The sequence below is a fragment of the Lepidothrix coronata genome, unplaced genomic scaffold, assembly GCF_001604755.1.
Source record: "Lepidothrix coronata isolate B3197 unplaced genomic scaffold, Lepidothrix_coronata-1.0 Scaffold7, whole genome shotgun sequence".
NCBI classification, from domain to species: domain Eukaryota; kingdom Metazoa; phylum Chordata; class Aves; order Passeriformes; family Pipridae; genus Lepidothrix; species Lepidothrix coronata.
The window spans coordinates 10,704,116-10,730,036 of NW_016690187.1; the positions used below are offsets into that span (position 1 = coordinate 10,704,116).

At 38.4% G+C, this 25,921-nt stretch overlaps 1 protein-coding gene across 2 annotated transcripts; it reads right to left on the bottom strand.

Moving 5' to 3' along the window:
- Positions 1-519: 519 nt before the first annotated feature.
- On the bottom strand, positions 520-25,917 carry PPIG (peptidylprolyl isomerase G). Of its 2 annotated transcripts, none has more exons than XM_017835269.1 (13): positions 25,740-25,917; positions 17,426-17,505; positions 17,239-17,313; positions 14,991-15,098; positions 14,638-14,682; positions 12,674-12,761; positions 11,538-11,567; positions 11,305-11,444; positions 4,827-5,031; positions 3,644-3,811; positions 3,044-3,128; positions 2,092-2,228; positions 520-1,795 (listed from the first exon to the last, which is right to left on the bottom strand). In XM_017835269.1, exons 2-13 carry the CDS (start codon positions 17,484-17,486, stop codon positions 676-678), a joined length of 2,262 nt encoding a protein of 753 aa, XP_017690758.1. In that variant the 5' UTR covers positions 17,487-17,505; positions 25,740-25,917; the 3' UTR covers positions 520-675. The 2 variants fall into 2 exon arrangements, with proteins under 2 accessions (XP_017690758.1, XP_017690767.1); XM_017835278.1 differs by lacking the exon at positions 25,740-25,917 and adding an exon at positions 20,307-20,323.
- Between the last annotated feature and the right edge of the window lie 4 nt (positions 25,918-25,921).

The following is a 25,921-nucleotide window of genomic DNA, read 5'->3' on the forward strand; positions in this document are numbered from 1 at the left end:
AGTAGACAAACACAAAAGCATGGAACAGAAAAAGGTTACGGGGAAGAAAGTTACACCGATGAGCATTTAAAAATATTTTTTAGGACAAGCAAATAACTCCCAAACAGATGACTGCCTTACAATATGAATGAATTCTACTATTGGCAGTGACAGAAATACAAACAATGAAGATTTACTTAAATTAAGTCACTTTGTGATTAAAATAAAACTAGCATAATTTACCTCTATAAATAAATTTCCTTAGGATTTATACCTACTGAAATACAGATGCAGCAACACTGGAGCAATGGACACCTTGCAACAGACTCCTAGCTTTAAGATGACATGTAGTATATCTGCAGCTTTCTTCTTCACATATGGAACAAGCCTCTTCACAGGCAGCGATTGCTTGCACTGAACTATGTTCATCAGGTAAAAAATAAATGTGGTATAGAAGTTACCTTTCTAGCTGACAACACATAAGAAGGATACAAATTCAATGAAATACTTAAAACACAGCACACTGTATTACACATATAATTTGTTTTTCATTTCAAGTTTATTAAAACTTTAGCAGTACAAATGATCCAGGTTTTAGATTATCAAAAGACCAAACTGAAGTCTGCATCTTTAAAAAAGGCGTTCCCCAAAATGTCTCTAAAACTTTGAGACGATGGAAACATTAAGTCCACAAACTCATCCATGCCTGTCGTCATCTGTTCCAGGACTTGTTTCATGATCAGACTTTTTATCCTTACTAGGGGCATGATCTCTTTCCTGACTCTTTGATTTTTGGTTTATTTCTTTTTCTGCTGAGGATCTGGTCTTTTCCTTTTCTTTACTGCTGCGTGAATATGACTTTTTTGATTCTCTCTCTTTGCTACTTGGTCTCTTTTTTGAGTCTGGACTTCTATCCTGATCTCTACTAGACTTCTTATCTTTGCTGGATTCAGGACTACTACTTTCACGGCTTTTTGAACGCCTCTTCCTTTGGCTTTCACTATCATTCCTCTTATATGAGCTTCTACTTTCCCTATTTGAATACCTATCTCTGTTTCTGCTTTGACTTTCATCCCTCTCTGAACTCCTTGAGTCTCTCCTCCTCCTGTTTTCTCTTCCTCTGTATCTATCTGGTGTACCTCTCCTTTCTCTGCTTCTTGATCTTCCTCTTCTTCTTGTTTCTCTATCTCTATTCCTTGAATAGTCTTTACTTCTACTACGATCCCTGTCCCTGCTTCTTGATCTTCCTCTCCTACTCCTATCTCGACTTTTGCTTCGATCCCTTGTTCTACTGCTGGAACTATGTTTTCCTCTAGCATGCTCACGCTCTTTGCTTCTTGACTTACGTTTCTCCCTGTCTCTGCTCTTCCTATGCTCTTGTTCATTACTTCTTGAGCCTGCCCTTTTACTTCTCTCCTTGCTCCTACTTCTTTCTTTATCTCTCCCTCTAGAATCATAGCGCTTTTCTTTTTCTCTGCCTTTCTCATGGTCTCTCTCTTTGCTTCTTGATCTTATTCTCCTTTCATCATGTCTACTGTGCTTGGAGTCTCTTTCTTTACTTTTTGATTTCTCTCGGCTTTTACTATGGCTTCTAGATTTAGCTCTCTTCTTGGCCTTGCTTTTGTTATGCTTATCATCTTTATCTGAATTCCTTCTTGTCTCCCTGTCTTTGCTGCTGGATTTGTGATCTTTTTTCTTCTCTTTTTCCCCTCTTCGGCTTGGACTTTCAGAAACTTGTCTGTGGTCTGATATTTTTCTCTCTCTTCCTCTTCCTGGGCTCTTTTGATTATCTTTCTTGGTTTCATTTATTTCACTCCTTGGAGAGAGAAAGATAAAGTTTTTTAAACTTTTTAAATCCCCTCCACTCTGAAAAAATTAAATCAGAAGTGAGACAGCCTCACAACTGAAACTTAAATCACATCAGGTCTAACTATGTATTTATAGTAGCAGTAGCATCAGTAAAATCAGACACTGTTAAGTAATGGGATAACCAAGTCAGCACCCTGTTTTTTTGAAAGTAACTGTAACTGAAAATCCAAGATGACGTATTACTTTTAAATATATATAAAAAAAAAAATTCAGTGCATATATTCCAGAAAGAAATAATCTTACTTGTCCCCTTTTATCCATCTTTCTCCACTAGACACTCTCATTCTTTGAGCTCTTTGCATTTCTTGCCTCCAATGTGGAGGAGTTTCACTGCGTCGGAAACGATCTCTTGACCTGGATCTGGAAGGTGTCCGGTAACGCTTGAAGGCAAAGAGAGGAAATTGGGTGTAAGTTTGAATTTCACATGCTGTGATATCTAAGCAAGATTGTTATCCCTGGCAGTCGGTTCTACATCGCACCTGCCATGACACTTCATGTGTATATACCAAGTTTACACGGACAAGTTACTAACTTACTGACAAATAAATCTCACCTTCAGCTAAAGCAGGAATACAAAATGTCAGATCAAAAACTATTTTTAAGGTAACTTCTACTTCAGGATTGTTGTAGTTTGATGAGAGGTTTTCTATTGCTTTTAATTACCGCAAATGCAAGTCTCTTTTCCAACAATTAAAATTCTTATCTTTGACAAGCAACACAAAAACAATACTTCAAAATTTCTAAGGATTTTACTAAAAATTTGAGGGATAGAGACTTCAGTTACTAAAAACATTTAATACAAGCAGCACACAGCACATGGCTTCACAATATTAGAAAACCTAATCTGACTGCTGCCCCCTGCCAAAAAGAAGTCTTCTCTGCATTCCTGGCACTGATGATGTACTGGTTCTGTGTTTACTAGAACCCTTTTTGACCTAATTCCAAGAATACCACAGTAATACAAATAAAGCATTTTTAAGTTTTTTTCTCTCACCCCCTCCTTCAAAAAGACTCAGTATGCAAACAGGTAATTAATCTAATTTTCCTTCCTGTCTTCCTTCAAGCCTCAGCCCCCAAATCAATTATGCTGCACTTTTTTTTAAATCAACTATCCTAATGAAAAGGATTACTAACACCAGCAGTGAGGCTGTGCTACCACCTTCTCAATTTTGGAGAACACATTGTAAACATTTACCCTTGGTCCTCTTCCTTTTATTTTCCTTCCAGATCTGGTCACTAACAGTCTCCTCTGGTACATTGACTGGGAATTCGATAGATTACTAAAAATAATTAACAAAGAGTGATATTGTTTATAACAGTAAGAGAGAAGGAAAGAGAAAAATTTTAAAACCTCTTCAGAAAATTAAACTAAATGAAAACACACAATTTTATTTTACTGCAGACAGTAATAAACACATAGTAAAATTTCAGATTTCGTGACCACAGAATATTTTAGAAAATTTCCAGGTTTTCCCATTTTTGAAAGAAGAATAAATTATAGATTCAGATTGGACAGTTCCAATAAATTCTAAATGAAATTGCAATGCATTTTACTTTGCTTTTCTTGAATCAGTAATTATAAATTTTTTATTCACTAAAACCATTTTCAAAGACTAAGCCTTTGTTCTAGGACAAAGACAATAGCTGCCAATAAAGGGAGAAATCCATTTTTCATCGAGCACTGCTCACAACATGGAACTGCTTAACAGGGAAAAGATTCAACATTAGAGTTCTAAAACAGTAATGTGACCAGACCACTGTCAGCACATAATCAGACTTAAAACAGATATATTACCTTTCTCTTTCCTTTTCCCTGCTTTTCCTCTCTTTTTCTTTGTCATCTACTTTAGGAGGACTTTTCCTCATCAGGAACCGGTTTTCAGGTACAGGAGGAATTTCTTCAGGACGGACAGTAGATAACGGCTGTGCTTCAGTGTTTTCATCTTCACTTTCACTGGAAGAGCTTTATTTTTGTATAAAAAACATGTAATAATTTGAGTTATGTGGATGAGGGAAGACCTTTCAATCTATTTAAATAATTCAGAAATTCTCTTAATACACAAGGATACCACAAGAATCTCAGAAACAAAGCTATTTCAGAAGCAACTTTTTTTTCCCTTATAATATCTTTGCTCCAAAATATACAACCGCAGTAGATTTCTAACATTTTTTATCTCTGAATTTCAATGGTGCAACACTGAATATACACTTATTATTGAGATACAGCTTTTTTTGTTGGTTTAATTTATTTTCTTTTAAACACACAATCAGAAGACTAAATTTCAGATTTTACACTAGCATATATAACTGCCTACAGACTACTGTAACTCCAAGCAGTTTACAAACTTAAGTGAAATGAGCTTAGGCTCACAGAAACAGTGGTTAGGCAGCATTGCTCTAAGTGACCATTTCTTAAATTTTACTGCTAGCTTAGAAAAATGCAACTTGCACCAACACAACTTGTATCTCACACTGAACTATAACAAAACTATCAGATCAAAAAGAACATTCTTGGTAGCAAGAGTGCTTTCTAAGTTTTATTATCTTCCAGCAAAACTGCAAGAATTTTGGCATATCAAATAGAAGAAATGTTAAGAATGTTAATTTATTAATATTGTTCAATTTTGCTTTTATTTGTGCACACTGAAGTCCCACTGCATATAATTTAAACTGAATTGTACAGAACTGAATTTAGGGAAACAAGCTATCACCATTCATTTCAAACCAAGCATTTCTGCAATGTTTCAAACCAAATAAGCCTAGTCCATTCCTTCACTGCATTACAAGCTGCAGCACATATAGAAAGGAAAACTACCCTTTGCCATCATATCAGAAAATTTATGCTTCTACATCGAAACTGACTGCCTCTTAAACTTCAAAAACCTACTTTGCTAGTTTACAGAATACTATTCTGTAGTTATAAGAAAAGGATACTGTATGGTGTACATGTAACAAAACAAAAAAATCTCAATATTGACCTTTTCTTGCTTTTCTTTCTCTTTTTCTTTTCTTTCTTATGTTTCTTGGAATTTTTTTTGTGTTTCTTTTTTCGTTTTTTAGATTTCTCTTCCGAAGCACTCTCAGAATCCGATGAGGAATCAGAAGATGATTCTGAATCACTTGAACTTTCAGAGTCACTGGATGAGGAAGACGACTTGTGTCTCTTCTTTTCTTCTTTCTTGGCTTTAAATAAGAATAGCAAAGATATTTTAATATCAAACACTTCTAAACTAATCTCAGAAAAATCAACTTACCTACTACCTGTCTCAGTTTCTTAGAATTGTGCCATGAGAGACTACTTCATCAAATTATTTAAATTGAAATTATGGAGACAACACTGTTTCTCCAAAGTATAATAAAGGGTATGTCTAGAAATATGTAACACATTTTCAAAATCTGTATTTATGAAATTTTAAGTATAAAATTTGTACTATCAAGAATATATAGAACCATATAAGTTTTCCAATTATGTTTTATACAACATAAGCTATATACAAGAAATTATTTAAAATTTATTTACAAAGTGTTTATAAAAAAATTTCTTTGGCTTCAGCTTTAATCTGACTTCATATAAAATCTACTCAAATCACTAATGAGAAATTCTGAAATAGAAGATAAGTGGCACAGACTGAACTGAGTACTCATTGAATTGAGCTCAGTATCTTATTCTGTCAGGTCTCACATTCAAAATACAGTGATACATACAGTGGTGAAAGATTTCCTCTTCACAGTGATGCAGAACACCCACTTCCAAAAGAACTGGCTGAGATAAAACAACTGGATTACAACAAGGGGCTTAATTCAGGTAACTGCATCAGATACGTGGTACATATCTCAACAATCTCAAACTCTCTTTTCCCCACACTGGCAGAGTGGATGAAGTTCAGTCCCATTGCTCTAAATCTCATTCAGTTTTCAGGTTAGCACCACAGACAAGTCATACCTGTATGACTTATACATAGTGTTTTCTATGTGTTTATTCGCAAGTCTCATTTGATACAGACCAACAAAAGCCTGACAACCAACTAAAAAACAACCTCTGTACTTCACAGAGTACATGAGTCTTCCAGGTCATTTCTGGGTGCAGTATAAACTAGCAAGTAGTATTACCAGTTTAGGACAGCTTGCTGATTGAAATCGGCTGGTTCCCATCAGATGTTTTTAGGGCTTCTTGCAAAATGCTTCCAAAAGACAGATCTAATTATATTTCTTACTTCTCTTGTAGGTCCAGACCAAGATAATTGCTGTCTTTTCTCAAACTTTGGCTCAACATCCTTATTAAAGCACTATATTTAATAAAAAGTATCTGTAATATTTTATATCAGTTTCAGATTGTCTAAATATATATACATTCACAGAATGCAATATGTACATATTTAAAAAAGAAAACCGAACATTTTTCAAATTAATTTCAGTCAAAGAAGCCTAGTGTCACACAGGCTGGGTGACAACAAATCAAAAAAGAGAAATCTCACCTGACCTCTAAATACTAAAAATACAAAAAGTATTAAAAAAGTTAAATGTTTCTTGTCTATTCAACCTTTCAGGTTTGGCCCATTCAAAGGAAAATTATACTGTTTCCTACGTGCCTTCGGGTAAAACAATATGTCTCCAAGCTCAATTTCAGAAATGTCTGAATAAGGCATTAATAAATGCAGTGATTTCCTGTATTTTCTCCCTCCTTCATATGTTTCAAGTGTGCCAAAAACTATCTGTGACAGTTTTATCTGCATTCTTGTAACAAGTTCAGGTATGTTAAAGTTACTACTTTAAAATGAGTATGTAATACATAAAAATAGAGGCTGAGCTGAGCAACTACCTCAACAAATATAATGTGTTTCTTAACATGCAGCAAATAACATTAGATGTATTTGAGAAACCATGTGGCAGGTAGGGAGTGAAATGACAAGGACAAAAAAACCCTCCAAACCGCAAACAAAAGTAAAAAGCCCAGAACTATTTACACAGCAAAGACAGAGTATCCAGTAAGAGAGTCTGGATATACTTTCTGGTGACATCTAACTATCTGGTCCAGCAGCAAATGCTGTTTTGACTACTGAACCAACCTGGTGCTGGCCAATTACAGATCACAACAAATGAGACCAATCCTGCAGCATGAAGGTCATCGAGAAACAGACTTCTATTTACAGTCCAACTGTTCCAGCTCATTACCTTCAGGATCAGGTTTCAACTTATGACCACATCTGAAATAGATATATCACTTCCTACTCCATTCACTGTCACGTACAGCATTTGCCTGACTTTGGGAATTACATGATCATGCTGCACGACACAATCAAGTATTCTCTGCATTTCAGCTTGTTAGGGACTGTAGCAAGTCTTACATTAGCCCCGTGAGTTGAAATTAAAAAACTACCTAGCCAGAAAACAGTCGGGTTCAGCCACAAAAGTCAGAACAAATCATGTCATCTTGTAATTCACAGCAGTGACAACCAAATAGTTACCTTATATCAAATCAAATAACCTGTGCTGGACCACAGCAGTCTTCAGAAAAAGGGTGCCTTTATTTCAGGACATTTAGACAGTTATTTTCTCAGGTAATTTTTTCCAGTGTTCAGTTGCCTGCTGTTCAGTGTATCAGATCTTTTTTTCTTTTTTGCCTTCATTATTTGACATGAATTCCTGTTACATCTTTCACTCCTTGTTGAAGAACCGACTGTTTCTCACAATGAAAATTATACACATTAGACAAGTCCTCAGAGGTATGCATTAGGGAACACTACCACACTTGATTCTTGTTGATCGGATGACATGTTCACTGTGAGGAATCCTGTATCCCAAGTGCTTCTGGAACAGATGTCTTTGCAGACAAACAACCTACCACACTGCAACAGCAGAGGAAGGGGAAATAAAAAAAGCCAAAAAAAGCCACCTCCAGCTTCACTTGGAACAGTCAACACAGTTTGTACCTAGTGGTCAGCTCACTAGGGAAAAAAAATCTGGAACAGAGAAGCCTGAAACAACTGTTCACCGAAACCAGCTTGTGCAAAGGGGGCTAACAATGATGTGCGACAAGCCTGCAGAAGAAATGAATGCTCAAGGGTTTGAACGGATAAGTAAAGAGAAAGGGAGGATATGCAAATCAGAAGTCCAGGTAAGACATGACTTGCCAGAATCACCACTTTCTGTGACTGTTCTTATTTCAAAGATATTTCATAATTCCTAAATGAGTAACTTTGTACTCTGTTTCAGTGGTTGATAATTTGTACTGATACTTTCTTTTGTACTGATAGAATTACCTAATTACAGTATTGTTCCTTGATGAATTATGAATGCAGCCATAATGTGCCTTAATTGCAAAAAGCACACTTCTACAAGCAGTGATTCTATGACATCAACAAAGATCATGAATCAAGCCTAGCACTGCCCTGTGCAGAATCCCCTAGAAAATCAGTTCTTGTGAAAAATCTTCATTAGAGGCTCTTGTTAAAAACAGCCCACTGCACAAAGCCATTTTTTTTCAGTTTTGAATCAGAATGTCAGTGCCTGACATTCTTGAAAACATGTCAGATATACCTCTGACGAACCAAAGTCATGACCTCAAACAATACAGTCAGGCTTGTTAACTAGGCCCTCTTCTTTGTCACCTGGTATCAAAATCTCACCTGTCCTTAAGAAAATTAATACTACTTTTTTGTTCCACAGTTTTTCCTGTGAAATATATTAGCTTAGCTAGTCCATAACGACCTTTCCAAATATTAGGTTAATACTTTCTTCCTTTTTTTTTTCTAACCAGATCTCAGGATTTTCCCTGGAACTTGAAGATCTTCTAAAAATTATACCACTTGGCCAGAGAGATTCTTCTTTTATAATTTAGCTTCTCTCATTCATTTTCGCTAATTCTTCCAACTTTAAGGAATTAAAAAAAAAAAGAAAAACAAAGGAAAATATGGCAAACATTTTACTTTTCTAGGTGATCATCCTCTCAAATCCCAGGTAAAAACTTCATATAGGCCTCTGCAATATTGTAGTTGTGATTGCCGTACCACTCAATTCATAGCACCCAGTAAGGCAGCTCGGTCATCATACACTTATCCCTAAATAAATCCAATTCTTATATACAAAGGGACGATTTGCATCATTCATAAAGCACTTCACCTGGCTATTCATCGTGACACCAAAAAATCAGACCACCTTTCCTGAACTTTAACCTAAGAGAAAAACATTCATACCAAGCACCTAACTTCTACTGTGATTCCTTCTGCTAGTGCCACCTTGGCTTTCCTGTTAAACTCAAGTACCAGTTCTATTTTCATTTCATAAAGACTATCTAATTCCTTTCTTTGTGTTGCCTACCAGACAAGTTCATGCAATAAATATTTAAGGCTCCCTTGCTATCCTAATGTACCCTCCCACAGAAATTTCATCGTTATAGTTCCCTAACAGGCAACCTCCCTATTCCTTCATCTTAACAGCAAATTCTTAGAAGCAGTCTCCCCTGGTAACTGCCTCATATTTCACAGAATCCGTTCCCTTTTGCCTCCCATAGTACTGTACTAAAACCAGTTCCACTGTTAGATGACTCTGTCAATCATCTTCCATGACACTGACTGTGTCCCAGAAAAGAGCTCCTTCTATCGAGATTCCCTGGCCTACCTCCATTCACTGACAAGTCCAAGGGCCTCTCCTCTTCCACTTGTGACCTCTGGACAGCAGCTTGGCAAATTTACTTCAGCCGATGGGTTTCAAACTGTTCCTCCTACTTCTGCTGCCCCAGGCCAGCACAGCTCATCAGTGGTTCCATGTTGCATTCAACTAACAGCTCCATCTCTCACAGTAGTGGCTCATTTCCCGCTGCAGGTCCTACACACAGCCTTTCCCTTTCATAAGCAGGATTCTCCATTCACTAGGATTTCCACCATGGTCTGTCACACAGCATCTTCACCAGGCTGGCTCTGCATTAGTGCCCATCAGGGCCTTTGTCTCACCCCACCCTCAACTCTGCCCTCCAACAGCCTGATCCTGGTGCCTAAGGCTTCTTGTTCTCCAAACACTCCTACTGCCCACCATTACCTAATACCGAGCCTTACAGAGTGGGCTATCCCACTCTATCTTGGCATCAATTTCCCTCCATGGCACACCACGCCAGCTACAGGAACCAGTTGCCAGGAATGCAGCAGGACTGACAAGGACACAGACAAATGGGTAGGGTAAGACTGTCAGATCTTTCCAGAAGCCCGTTCTCTTTTAGGAGAAGTAAAAGAGAAAAACCCATTTTTGTGTATTTATTTCATTCACTCTTCTGATGACAAGTACTTTAAAGCCCTGCCTAATGGCTTTAAGTCATCAAACTGCTCAGTGCCATTTAGTCATTCAAGTGGTCTAGACTGGACTAAAAAGGGAGTGTGGCAATCCAGTTAAGACATATACAGTGTGTATCTCATCCACCAGCTTCACCCATCCCATATCTGTACTGTTTTATTTTCTAATTACACCACCTGTGCATTTCCCAAGAGATACTATGCTCCTGAGCACTGTCCAGAAAAAACATAATTGTGTCCTCACACACAGGCTGACTTAGAACCTTTGAGAAGTCAGGAGCCATAATACAACTTTGCTTGGAATTCTGACGTATTGATGAGGTAACTTCAGACTCCAAAGTCATAGTGTCAGATACCACAACATATGATAACACAACAGAACTGTATCAAAAAGTAGGGGAAAACCCCAGGAGCTCCAGTTCAAATGCCTGCATGTTCCTTAGGCCAAACAAGCAATTATTCTCGTGTTCTGCTTCAATATCCTTGGTGCAACCCTTCACAGTATCAACAGAAGGTGCTACAAATGAAATAGCATGATGATCCCCCCCATAGTTCCTACAAAGCAAGCATCCTGGGTTTCCACTAAGGAGATTCTCCCACAGGGACAGCAACATCTTAGATTCTGCTTCTCTTACAAAATAAGGCTCAATCCAAGCTCTCATACCATGTTCAGTTCTGAAACAGCAGAGCAGACCATCCCTTCCAGAAAGGACAGGTTCTGTCATATTCCTCTTTAAGAATATAGTTTATGGTAAATCAAAGTGTAAGAGCTAAAGAGCCAATTCCAGACTTTTCTAATCTAAGGGCCTGGTTTGAAGATTTACCTTAAAGAAAACTAAAACAAGTTTGCTACCTTCCAAAAAGAGTGTTATGCTTAACACAGCACTCTACTTGCTATGACAAGAGCTTGCCAGCTTTGTACTAAAATTTAGCTAATGTAAGAAAATCTAAGACAGGAGAAGCTTCGAAGAAAGCATATAGTGTCTTTTGCATCAACAACTTTTAAGGTATTTACAGGACAAACTGCTCTGCAATGTTATTCACCTTTTCACCAATTGTCCCATCATCCATCACAAGTAAGTGTCTAAATATTTTTATAAGCAACCAACATGGAAGAAAATGAGCAAAATTACCTCTCAGTCTGCATCTGTAAAAATGTACAGTTCAACTTTACCTTTGGATTTTGGAATTAACTCTCCACAACTCAGTATGCGTACTTCAGCATATGGTTTACTAGATGCATCTGTTTTCTGGTTTTCTATTTCTCTCACAACTTCCTGACCTGAGATGACTTGTCCAAAAACAACATGATGTCTGAAGAATTTAAATAAAAATAAGAACTCTTAGTACTTAATTTTCTCAAGGCAGTTCCCAAACAAATGTAAGAAGAGGAAAAGAGATATTTACCCATCTAAATGAGGTGTAGGTTTAGTTGTTCTGTTGTTTCCAGATTTTAATTTAAAAGAGAAAAACAAAGCCAGTGTCAGTGAAAAGCAGTCAGCATTTGAAGCCATGTCATCTACACATATGAAGGTGAACATTATTTTGAGTGCACTAATAATATTTAACAAAACAAATATATATCATTCGGTGCACAGTTAAAAGTATTTAACGTCTTATATATTAAACTACCTATTCAATATTTTGATTAAACATTTTACTGAAAAAAACCACAAAATTGCACATAAATTTTTAGACAGCATTCTCATATAGGATATAACAAGGTTCTACTTATTAACTTATATAAATACTACCAGGAACAGATACAAAAATCCTGTCTCACAGCATGAAAACTGCAAATAACCTTCTACACATCTGAAAATAATCATAAAACACAGGAAAAAATAAATATTTGTATGTACAGATTATTTGACACAGAAGTAGAACTAACTTTCTCTCCGCTTTCCCCTCTACTAGCTTTACTACAGATGTCAGTCATGGCAGAGCAGAAAACTGGGATGACTGCAGTAATGATCGTGCAGGAATCCCAAATAAGGGTTAAATCATAGATGACATCCTTAACTCATTATATTAACTAAAGCCATGAAACATGGATAAGAGTGATGTATTTTGAGAATGTTTTCTGTAGGTAACATATTTAAGAAGAGTCGACTGCAATGTATTTTAAGAATTTAAGTTTCAACTATAAATGAGACCGTATTGGAAAGTTATTTCATGACTAAAAAAAAGCCCTCTACTACATTTGAAAGCCCCCAGAGCTGTTTTGCTTCCTTCCAGACAGCAGTTATTAGTTAAAGTTATAAGAGTTCTACAAGGAACTAACAGGTTTGCTTTACTGGCCAAGTTAGAACACAGCTACTGAGAACCACCAAGAGCCCTTTTGCACAGACAATAAGCACTAAACACAAAAGGGATAAAACCAGTCAGGATCCCTCATCAGCACATCAGGTAAATGACTACTTTCATACAACTTTGTGAAACACCATCAACTTTGGCTTTGCATAGCAGCTAGTCTTCAATATTTAAAAGGATTACCTTTACAGCTTACAAATGGCAAACCACACACACATTTCAATACTTACATAAAGAATTGTGAACCATTTGTATCTTTCCCTCGGTTGGCCATTGAAAGGAGAAATTCTTTGTTGTGCTTTACAGCAAAACTTTCATCTAAAGAAAGATTTTTCAGTTACTTTAAATATACCATATATGCTTGGGTAAATGCTATCATCTAAGTAAATTCATCCTTATTAAATAAATCTGCTAGTCACTTGAGTGAGAAGTTGTCTTAAAAATAGATTAAAAAATATGAATCAATGGTTTATAGCCTGAGGGGGAAAAAAATTTTAGTATTCTTGCTCAAAAGATTTGTATCCTTAGACCATATAATTCTAAGTTTTTGCTCTTTCTATTTGGCACATACTGCACACTCTTTCTTCAGAGCAGAAGTTGTTTTTTTGGCTGTGCATTAACTCTTAAGAAGCCCCTCAATTTCAGGCATTTTGTTATTTTATTATTTTTTAATACACATGGATATCCAGTTTGACAGCAATCCCAAACAACTTCTGTTTGTCTCTCAGACACACAGATGAATTTGTTAACTTGGCCAGGAAGAAAAACAGTTTAACTTGAGCGAATCCTACTTCTTAAGAGCAAATACTTGTCAACAGTTCAAACTAAATCCCAATGAAACTGAAATTTAGGAAGTTCGAAATGTACTCATTACTCTTCATTTAAGACACCTGTAAGAGACAACCATCTCCCTCCTTTCTCAAAACAGCAAAAAGGCTGTTGGGGGATGCAAGCTGTTCAGACAGAGGACATTTGTTCAATACTATCTGGATAGATGCAGCAGGAGCAAGCAAGAAAAATATACAATATTTGTAATGCTATGTTTTTACATCACACTGTCACTGGCCATGAAAAGGACAGCCCCATCCACCCCCCAGTCACTGTACAAAGGCTAACTGGCACAGCATCAGACGTCAATCTAATCCTATGGTGAGTTGCTTAAGTGAAGCACAAGAGCAAAACTTCCCATGAGTTCAGTTTCACACTGTGACCGAGTTGAACAACCAATTTGCAACTGCCAGAATGTAAGTGCGGGTTGTGCTCATTCTTTCATCTCCCCCAGCCATACATTTCCTCAAACCCTGCTACTACTCATTAGTGCTTGTTCTGACGCTTGCCAAATTATTTCATTGGATCCATTCAATAATACGGAAATTTTTTTCCTGCAAAAATCTTTAGGCATTTTAGCAAGCTGAATCAGCTGGAAGTTTTATTGGACAGTCAGTGCAAGGTAAGGCCTCCTCCCTCTTTCAGCAGTGGCAAACCGTTGATTACAGTCAAGGTCTGATATAAAATTGCACCTGGCCCTACTACGACAGTGAATAATTCTTTCAATTGTGTGCTGCAAGCTTGGACAAGAACCAATGTTAAAGGAAGTGTGTCTGGGAGGAGAGAGGAGCATAACCTCGCCTGCTGGTAGCAGCTGCCCATCATGTAGGCCTAGGTGTAATACAAAAACTGCTCCAAGGAACAGACATGCTCCACTATATTCTGGACAAACACAGGCTGAGAAACACAGCAAGTGCAACGTCTGCAACACTGGCTGAAAAAGAACCACAACTGTGAGAAAACAGATGGCTCTATCATTAATTCATCTTGGGCTTAGGAAAGCAGGGCTTTATGCATTCTTTTAAATAAATATTTGCTTCACACCTTTCTCCTTTTCACTTGAAAAAAAAAGACAATCCCCAACTTTTAGCTAGGTGGTCAAGCCAAAAGTAAATGCTTAAAGAAAACAGAAATCTGGCAAGAGGGACAAATACAAAGAAGTTCAGTTTTAATTTTTCATTCATTAAAAAGGTTCATATCTTAAAAGTAAAATAACAGAAACTGGAGAGTCAAAGGCCTCTAAGGCCAGATGAAAGGTTAAAAAACACCAACAATAGAGTTCAGGTTTACAGAACAGAGACTACAGAAAGTAAAAGGTGATTGATTATCATAACACCAAAATAGAGCAGACTGATAAAACTCTTACCTTCAAAAAAGCCACCATAAATGGATTCTCCTCCCCTGCCATTTCCTTGAAAGAGGAAAAGTGACAGTAAAAACAAAGCAGTGATTAAAGAGTCACGTTATGTGGAAGGTGCTTTGTAATACAAAATGTTGATGCAACTGCATCCAAGTCACTGACATCATTCTTCAAGATATGCAAACACGACCAAGATGCATCTTTGTAGTCCAAAAGCAAACTTGGATTTATGCAGAAGAAAGGGAAAAAAGCAGTGATATCAAAGAATAATTAATATAAGTAAATGACACTACAGAGAACTTCTGCCAAATGTTTTATTCCATAAGCATTCAAGTTTTCTTCAAAGATTCACGTCATACCTTCACTGAAGTCACCTCCTTGGATCATAAAGTCTTTCACAACCCTGTGAAACAGACAACTTTTGTAATGCAATGGCTTTTGGGTGGACTTTCCTGTACCCTTTTCACCTAAAGGAGAAGAGAATGAACAAAACCAAAAATTACTGTCTACGTCTGTAGAATCCCCACTACAAAAAAGCGCTACATAAGCACTTAATCAAAATCATCTACTAAGCTATGAAAAACTGGCTTGTGAGGCACACACCTACCTGTAATACCTGTAAGAAACTGGCATTTAAGAAAGTAAAGCAGAAACTACTTTCTGTCTCTACAGTTATACCAGAACTCCTTACTGACATTAGTATACAACTGCTCTCTTTCATGCAGATTGACTGAAATTAAGCATTCAGTTTAGGTTTATTATAACTGACATTACTCAGAAACATGCATGAAACACTCAGATCTTCAGTTACAACACGGCAAGGTTAAGGTACCATAAAAGCTCCTAATAAAACCAGAGAGGTGGGGGAAGGAGGACGACTCTGGTTCCCTCCCCTGCTCATGACTGCAAACTGCCATCTTCCCCTCTCACATCAGCTCTGTGCTTAAGCAGACTCTGCTTCAGCTACAACATTATCTCCCTTCCCTGCTACCCTCAAATAGACAAGGGTCCCTGCTGAGTTAGCAAGATGACTGGCTCATGGTGGGTCCTGTGCATGGTACAGCCAACCTCAAGGTAACAGTAGTCAGTGGGAGATCCCTTCTCAGGGAAGATCTCTTCCTCTCAGTGCTGGCAAACCACTAGACTGTATCTTCCTATAACCTTATCCTGAGCTACTAAATTGGCAGCTTTTGTCAAGGGCAGTTACCTTTGAACTTACTCTAACAGAGTGGTGCCTCCATATGGATTTGTATAGCTAGGAAAAAACCATTTTTGATAGGAACTCTGATAAATGTGAAGTTGTATATGTTCCACTAACTTAGCATATGCCTAACGCAGGTATGCCAGGAAAACATGGAGCTGTTGGACCCTGTTTTACAAAGAGAGCATACACTTTTCAAAATTGCCAGAAAAAAAGATGAGTAAGGAAAACAAATAAAATAAAAAATCTGAATTAATTTGCTGATGATTAGTATCATAAACATTCTGCCCATATATTTTTCTCACTATTCTTACGTGTTAAAGCAACAAAACAGTTTGGGATCTGAATTTAATTACAGATGTCAGTAACGAAGTATGAACTTAGTAGTACTTAAGGCAGTAGCAGGGAATAACACCTTTATGCAATAATCTGACTTTTGGGCAGTTGAGAGCAGATCAAGAATGCCATGGTCACGTGCTAACATAGTCACAGCCATTCAAGCTCATCACTTTAAAGTTCAGATTTGTTAATAAATTTTGAAAATCTGATTTTGTGCCAGTAAGCCTAATGTCAGATCAGATAATACCTACATTCCTGCAGACACCAGGAATAGTGCACTACATGTTTTAGTAAACTTGATATGAATGTAATTATGCATCCACACCTGATTCAGATCATATTAGTACTGCTGAGTGATTCACTATTAACAGACCCTTGACCCGAAAAATAACAGAGCTGGAAGGAAAGGAAGCAGAAAAAGCTGAAGACAGAAAGCAGGTATGCTATTTACGTATTCACAAAATTATTCTTGTGATAATAAATATAAGTTTTGCTAAACTGTCACCATTTGCAACAAGAGTATGCAATCTACGGGAAAATAATTCTGTTTGGAAATGCTTCCAGGAGAGAACCTTCTGAGTATTTTCTTCAAGAAATAAACTGAATTTCGATAGGAGTGGAAATCACCAGTTTCCATCAAGAAATTAAAATAGAGGAAAAAAGCAATTAACAAATACCAGCAATACTTTTCAAATACCTCAAAGTAACATAAGACTGAAAAGTAAGTCTGCATGGTTGACCTCTTACTGGCTACCTTTCAAGACTGGATGATGTTATATAATGTGAACAGTAATATCTGTGCTAGTAACAGAAAATCAGCTTACTGTGCCTGTATTTAAAGTTGGCTAGTACATACTCCCTGCAACACACTAAGCCAAAGCTACAATGGCTTTGATTCCACATCATATGTATATGACAAATCAGCTAAATCTCTGGAGATGGCAAGAACCAATGCTTAACTTACTTCTTTTTATCTGTAAGAAAACGCCAGGAAAAATAACAACCATCAAACCAGATAACATGATATTACATTAAAAATTATAGATTAAATTGTAAAACCTACAAACCTGTGCAAAGGCAGCGAAAATTTTCACATGTCTTTGGACACACATCTGAAAACAATTCAAAGACCACTCTTCCAGCTAGAAAAAAAAGCACACCATATTTATTATGAAGTTAAATGGTATTTTAATTATTCTTACACATATCTTATATGAATATTATGCTACTAAACGGGTGTTTTCATTTTCTTACCAGGTACATTGTTGATGGCTATGTCAAAAAAGCAACGAGGTCTCTGGACTTTTACGCCCATGGCTTCAGAAATTTAAATACTGTAAGTAATAAAAATAAAATTTAGTTTTTCCTTCTGTGTAGTAAAATTATGTGTAAGTCAATGCAGAAGACTTTACAAAGACAACAAAACCTGCAGAAAAGCAAAAAAAACCCCAATCCCCCCAAAAAAAAACACCAAAAAGAGAGACAACAAAGGCAAGCATTTTCTAGAATGAAAAGTATTTTTGGTCATTTTCATGTTTTGTAGACCCAAATAAGCAATTTTATTCACATTTGCTGCACTAACCATAAATTTAAACTTGATTGCAATAGTTCAGATGGGGAAATACAAAAGGAAAAGATACTGTAAGGTATGGGGAAGACTTAAGCATTCAGTTTTTTAGGAATATATTTTCTGGATTCCTGTCACTGCAGTTACCAGGCTCCAGTTAGGACCTAAACCATTCTAGATGAAAAAAAAACAAAGGTGTATCTCTTCCAGAATTGCTGCTAAGTAAAATTATTTTGGCTTTTCCTTGTTTCTTTTTCTTTTATGTAATTGTTTATCTCTTTTGAGACACCATCAATGGTGATATTTAAAAGATGAGCAGATGTGCTGCTTAAGGACCTGGTTTAACAGTGGACTTGGTACTGTTGGGTTTAGTGTTTGACTCAATGGTCTTAGGGGTCTTTTCCAACCTAAATGATTCTATTATTCTTTATCGAGAATTTTAATGCAACTTTTCCCTTATCTTTGAGTATATAAATCCCTTTATTTTTGTGTAATAAGCTATGTCTTCATTCCATTTGCATCTCTGGCTTTCCAACATTATGTACATGTATATTCTTTTCTAAATCCCTATCCTCTCTGAGTTACTTCAGAGTGGAAAAAAAAAACAATGACAGCAAAAGGATCTGTAAGACTGGAGTACCTTTTCCAGAATTTGGAATATAATCCATAAATTTTCAGTTCTACTTATTTTTTATTGCCAGAAAACATGGCTCAAGTCTAGTTGACACACTGTACACATCTCTCCTAAAGCTTCACTCATAGCTGTACCATGGAACAGCCTTGAAAAATTCAATTGTCACCATCTGTCAACTCTCAGCTTATGAACAAGAGGTTGTAAGAAATCAAGACAGCAGTGTAATCATGCTAGTCTATATTCTCTCTACTTGTGCTGTTATTCCTAACATTTTGCCAAGACTACACAGCAAATATCACAAGAACAATGCAGGACTGGTTTAAAGCAAACACCACCGCCACTCAGTAGTTAATTATTCATGTGATTTTTAGCAAGACAAGACTTCAAAAAATGCAGAATCTCACTATATATCCTCTAGGTGTGTAACAAGCACATTCATTCACACAAGCCAGATATTTGTCAAAGGCAGCAGGCTTATCTCAGTCTGCTTGGTACTCTCCCTGAATTAGGATTTCTCTCCCATTACAACAAATTATGTCACCAGGCAGAGAAACAGAGAGACAATGCCTGTAGCTGAGCACTTGGATGTCATCAGGTTAGCAGAAGGCTGACCAGGTCACCACACTGCTGCATGAACTCTGAGGCAGGGCAAGGAAGGCAGCAGTGTGGGCAAGGGAAGGGATGAGACAGGTGGTAGTGGACAGAGACTTTGAGAACTGAGACCAGTTCAAAGGACAGCCATCAACTCACTGTCAGCAGCAGAACAGACTATACAGTTGCATGGGGATACTTTTTTCAAGGAAGCCCTTCAGAATAAATGGTACAATAAATATTGTTTGGTGGTAGAACTCATAGTTTTAACTGAACTGAGACATCTAAGGACCAGCAGTACCACAATTGATTGATTGCCTGTACCCAAACTCTAGTGCTTGACTGAGAAGTGATTTAATTCCTGGTTTACAAGCAATTTGCTTGAGAAATGTTCAGGTATGCCTTAACATTTATATGCAGTACTTAAGCCACAATAAATGCCAACTATCTTAATATGTGACAATTTTTATTTCAAACATTGATAATGACTAAAACTAAACTGTAAAATAAATATAAATATACCTATGTTAGTCAATTTTTAATTTGGTTTTGTAGAGAACAGGATGAGAGAGAGAAATCAGAAATAAAGAATTCTACCCAAAGCCTTATTCCCACCAACTTTTCTCAGTGTGATATTTCTCTACCTCTACATTGTCTCATGAACAGCGGAACAAATAAAGTTAGCCCATGTTCTAACCATTACCTGCAACTTTCCCTATTTCGATTCCAAATGACAGGTATGTCAACAGGTCATGAAAACCCTGAATGAACAAACACCAGGCCAAACAAACATACCTCACTCTCGAGCTGATATTGCCTATAAACCAGGCTAAGATAGCAGTGACATTTATCCTACCTGCCTTACAAGTCAAGTGAGCATTTCCTCTCCAATACACTTAAGTTTCCTTTGCGCTGTCCGCTAGATCTTCTCCTGATGCATTACAGGGAATTTAATTTCTATTCATTTCTTCATATTTCAGTATTTAACACCAAACACAATCATCTACATACTGATCATCTGAAACTTGTCTGTATTAAAAGCAAGTACAGGGGAATGTCAAATAAAAACAAAGAAAAACATCAAGAAAATACCAAGAATGAAGTCCAAAAATACCAAGAATGAAGTCCAAAAATGACGAGTAAAGCTTAGCAGTGCTATATGTCTGATAACAATAGGGCTTAAATGAATTTTGCTATTTATCACTAAAAACTTATTTTCAGTTAGAACGTGGATACTCTTAACCCTCAATATGTTGTGTTTTTTAATTGTGAACTTGGTGGAATTTTACCAGCGAAGGGAATATGAACTTGAAATCAACCCCAGAGATGCTCACTATACGTACATTCAAAAACCAGCTATGCAGAAGGACAATCTTGATCAGTCAGCTTCTTCCTTCCAAAACTCTGTAAGAAAGGATAATGTAACAGGCCAAGTACTATCCTGAAATTTTCAAGCCATTCATCATTCTCAACCACCTTCTGTTTGAGAAGCCTCTTACTAAGTCTAAGTAGAATCTATGACCAAAAAAACTCCAAAGCCAACCAACCAACCAGAACACCACTTCAGTAAAACAGGCCTGTTTCTTTAATTTCTGAAAGTATAATTACAGTTCAGGTTAGAGCATATTGGTATTTGTTGACGAATACACCAAAAATACTTCAGCTGCATCCACAATCAACGTTTCACCAACTGTGTCCCTCAGGGTTCACATCCCTTCACACCTCCATCAGCTTCATTATTTTATTTATTTTATTTGCAGGATAAAGCTGGCCAACTCAAGGCCAGGCTGCCAGCAGCTGTTCTCCTTCAAAATTATCTATGTCAGTGGAAAACCATAACTATCCCAAACTGTTCATGTGTCCTAGTTAGAACAGCTGGGACCAGTTCATCACTGGATGGGTGTAACCCAAAACTGTGTATTCTATAGCCTTCCATGCCATTTCCCAGAAACTGTTGTCAATAAACTATTTGCACCCTCTGCCCAGAGCAGCCTGACTCCTCAGGCTATAAACTAGGTGTTAAGAGGCCTGCGAGGATGCTTCTGTCCTCACACCCTTTGTGGAACTCCCCACAAGGGAGTACTGAACATTCCTGCCTGAACTGGAGAATATATAGTCTTGGGAGTCTTGGAACTTTTTTAACCACTCGTGGGATCCAGAGGATAACTGCAGATCACTGCTCTCAACCAGACTGCAGACCACCACTCTCAACTGGTCTGCAACCACCACTTTTCAACCAGACTGTAACCACCACCCTAGACCGGACTGCAATCACCACTCTTGACCAGGCTGCAACAGCACTCTCACCAACAGGTTTTCCCCTCTCCTTTTCCTTTGGACTCAGGGGGCCCAACGAACACCACTCTGTTCATGCCCCAGGGTGCTGGGTTATACATTTGGGTTTTGTGGGTTAAAACCAATTGTTTGTCTGTATAATCGTACTCATTGTATTATTTTATTAAATTGTTATTCTGATTTAGAATCTCTCTTTTGAGTTAATTTCCCCTGCTCTTTTACCTTTAAACCAGCACAATAAGCATCTTTCTGCTAGGGATTATCACTGATATGCACTGACATGCTTAAAAAAACCCCCACAAACATCTTGGGGATTTTTTTTTTCCAAAATCACCTGTGCTAGCAAGGATCTAGTAATAATACCGTTTAATATATACTAGAACCTTTTGACTGAACAGGCTAGAAAACACTCACAGATGCACAGCAAGTGAAGTATCAATGTGTTATGCATCCCACAAGAGCTGATAGCAAGCAGCAAAACATGAGTATTTCCTAGTTTTACAAGGGGAAAAAACCAACTTTATTTGTAACTCTGCTGAACAGGTCATGGGACTACTTATTTGTTTCAGTCCCAGGACAGGACAGAACAGTGAGAAAAGATGTATTTAGTAGGAAAATTATATATTGTGTCCTATTCCTTCCCTTCTTTCCCCGCCATCATCAGTTATTCCAGATTTTTAACTTCTCCTTGACCTTGCTCTTGTATGCACTTCCTTGCATGAACTTACAATTATCTTCTGCACTGGTCTTCATTCCATGTCCAAATGAAGTGAACAATAAAGTGCCTAAATTCATATTCCTAGCATTTTGTTTCAGACCCATCTACAAATGCAGGAAGACAAAACTATATTGACATATATTTCAAAGATAGAAAGTAGAATCTCCAGAAATATGTTTGTAAGCAAAACTTTGAGTTCAGAAAATGCAAATACACGAAGTGAATACTGAACATATATCACATTCTTTATGGCTGTGGTTGCAGTCACTTGAAGACAATATAAATCTGGGCTGAAACCAGAACAGAAGGTTCCTACATCCATGTGTTTAGCTTTCATACAAGCTACCTGGCTGCATAAAAACTACCCTTTCTTCCCCCACTCCAAGGGAAGATTTGGCAGCAGCATATATCAGCCTAAAGTGATGGCAGAGGCACAGTCTAAAAATGTTGTATGTTCATTCCAGTATGGATTTAACAGGAAATAAATTTATGATTGCAAAATGGGAGACATGAAAATTTGTTCAGAGTTCCATTCCTGGGACAGAGCATCCAGCTGTATTAGGATGATACCGAAGACGTGAACAACAAAAACCCAACCAGCCCAAATCTCAAACTTCATAATTTCCTCAGCACTTTTCCCCAAACACCACCATCTTTTCCTCTGTACTTCATGATCCAAAACCTCTACATTAGCGGCAATGACATCTGAGGAAATTAAGGTGTTTTTTTTTCATTTTACTAATCAGCAGCACAGGATTTTTGTTGTCAGCATATTTACAAATAAGGTACTACACTTGAATACATTTCACATTTAGGATGCTGTCTTCGTAATCACATGAATGTAACACATCAATAAGAAAAGAAGAAAACATTTGCTTTCTACACAGGTCTATGAGATTTATGCAGGAAGACTTTCCACTCATCACTAGAAATCACACATTATAGGTTTCAACTTGACTGCCCCTTTCAAGAAAAGCCAATCGCAAAATGGATTTTCAACATTTTTGCAGGCAAAAAGTGACTGACACCACTTTCCATCAGGCCTCCTTGTCTAGAAAAATGCTACAAGTCTGTTTTGGGCGACTGACATAGTATTTGTTTCCCTCTAAAAAAAGAAGTCAAATTAAGAGACATCTGGCAATATCAAACACTGTCTTCCATGGACAAGAGGCAATAGCCAGCTATCCTTCTAGGGAGACTTAAGAAAATATCATCCTTAGATAGGTCCTGAACACAGCCCTAACACTACCACACTGGTAGCTCATTTATATCACTTTCAGTATGATTTTTTACAGTTATGAACAGGACTTTAGTCTTCTTGTACTAAGGTATAAGGAATGAACACTCAGTTATAACACCTCAGCTGGGAGAGGGCAGGATTCATCTGAGAAGGCAGTAACATTCTCTTAAACTACTTAAAGAGAAACACAGGTTCCCACCGGAACATCCTCTCTATTTTTCTAGAAAAGAGGTAACTGCAATAAAAAATGTTGAAATATCTAACCACATTCTTATCACTAGCAAGTAAAATCTGAGTTGTCAAGTCTTAGCAGTAATTTTACATTATCTAATTTATGTAGAAGGTATTGTTTTTTCTCTGTTATGATTTGTGAAAAAATACTGGTGTTTTCTGGCAGGTCTGTGCACAAATAAGTACCGTTTTTTGTTTTTTTTTAGCACAACTTATAAAGTGCTAAGAAAAGGCAAGTTTTTGCATTGTATGAAAGGGGAAAAAAAGATTCCACAGGGTGTAATCTCCAAGTCACATAAATCCCAAACTACTTTCAGCAATGGAATCCCTTCCTACCCATTACTGAAGACGACAATAAGGCGAGACAACCATGCAACAGTAGGACATAGTTCTGAATGTTGTTCCGTATTTGTCAACCATAACCACAAAAAGCTTGTTCTATCATCTTTTATTCTCATGTTCTCCTCCCTCCTCTACTTCTCTAGCTCTAGATCTCTTCTATGCCTCATCACACCCTCCTACCTAAACCTCAGTGCATTAGGAGATGGCCAGACTTTCTCCCTGGCACTCACTGACTCTGCTCCTAAATGGAAGATGGCTCCCAAATGCACAAAGCATGGAGGAGTGAACTGGTAGTGGAGAAAACAGGTTACAGCACAGTAAAATCCTCCACTGCAGTACATATTCTTCACTCCAAATTCCTTCATAATCTACAGATTTTCTGAGATGCTCCAAGGGAAAAAAAATAATCTTCTTTTGATAACAGCTTGAGGAGTGCTAGCTAATTAAACAAACAGTATTTGTTTCACAGAAGAGAATTGGAAAAATGGGAAGTTTTAATAAGAAATATAGTCCCAAAGGGTGCTCTCAGAGAACTATTGAAGCTGGTATCCTTTTTATGCTCCCCTTCAGATCTACTTCATATAAAGGAAATCACAGTATTTCTGAAATATTTAGAAATCATTTTTAAAAACTGATAAATCAAGCTCTGTGAGTTTAGATAAACTAATGCTTCATAAAGCATGTGTAACTTCCATATTATTATCACAGTTTTATCATGGTAGCACCTAAAAATTTGAGTCATACTGGACCCCAATGCATTAATGCATCGGAATAGTGAAACAAAATGGGGGGAAAAAACAAAAAAAAACCTGCAAAACAATCAACCTAGAAACATTTATCACTGTCCAAAGAACAGCCTCTTCTGCAAGCAATATAAAACAAAACCATGAAAAAACCAAACTATTCTCTCAGAAGAAAAGATACAGCTTAGAAAATAGACTTTATGCAAAGAAAATGGTCTCATGTTTCTTTTAAAACAGCTCTCAGATGATTACTAAAATATAATTAGCTTAACCAGTCAAACATTAGGCAACTACTGGCCAAAGTTACTTTTTTATCATTACTGATAAATTTTGTAATTGTGACTGAACTGAAAGGCAATGTTTAACATTGCAATAAATATTCTGTCCATAGTTTCAAAAAACTATTTCTTTTTCTCCTAAGCCTCTTTCAAAGCCTCCTCAATGCCTCCAAATACAATCATATATACGCAGCACTTTATTTTGGTCAGGGCTGCAAACAAAATGAGCCTGAAACTCAACAGTCATAAAAGTCTCTGAAGTGCCTTAGGAAACCCCTGAAAAATAGAGGCAGGGGACTCTCCTGCCAGCCAGGGTAGCTCCTGCAGGCTCCACTTCCCTAGGAGAGGCCTGCAGAGGGGAGGAGAACATGTGGCGCGCAGACAGCCCGGTCGGTTCCTTCCCAGTCTAGGGGAGGAGGGACGACTCATTCAAACTCCCCAGCAGCACCCGAGGCCGAGCAGGGCGCTCGCGGCGGGCACAGGCCCGCGGCTCGCCGGGCAGCGGGAAGGCACAGCCGGCCCGGCGGACCCGACCCCCGGCGATGCGCGCCAGGCCCCGTCCGCCGCTGCCGCTCCCGCCTGCCTGGGCCCCGCTCGCAGCTCCTCACACCCCTTCCCTCCCAGGGGCCGCCTCCCCCGGGATGCGCCGCGGCCCTCCCGCCCCTCGGGCCCGGGCCGCGGGGCCTTGCGAGGAGAGCGTGCGCGGAGCCAACGCGGGCGGCTGCGGCTGCCCCTCGCCCGCCCCGAGCGGCGGCCGGCCCGGGAGGGGCCGGGGCTCCCACCCGCGCCGAGACCGAGGCTCAGGCCCCACGGCACCATGACCTCCTCCTCCGCCGCCCGCCCAGCCCCCCGGCGCGGCCCGGGCCGCTGTCCCCCCTCGGGCGCGCCCCTGCCTGTGGCGCTCCGGCCCCGGCGCTGGCGGCACTCACCCCTGGCGGCCCTTGTCGCCCCGCACCGCTCAGCGCCGCGCCGCCGCCATGTTGAGCTGGTGCGGCACGGCTGCGTCAGTGGCGGGCAGGGCGGGAGCGGCGGCCGGGGGCGGAACGGCGGAGGCGGGCGGGGGAGCGGCGGCGGGAGGGGCGGCGGCCCACGGTGCGGGGGTCGCGGTGAC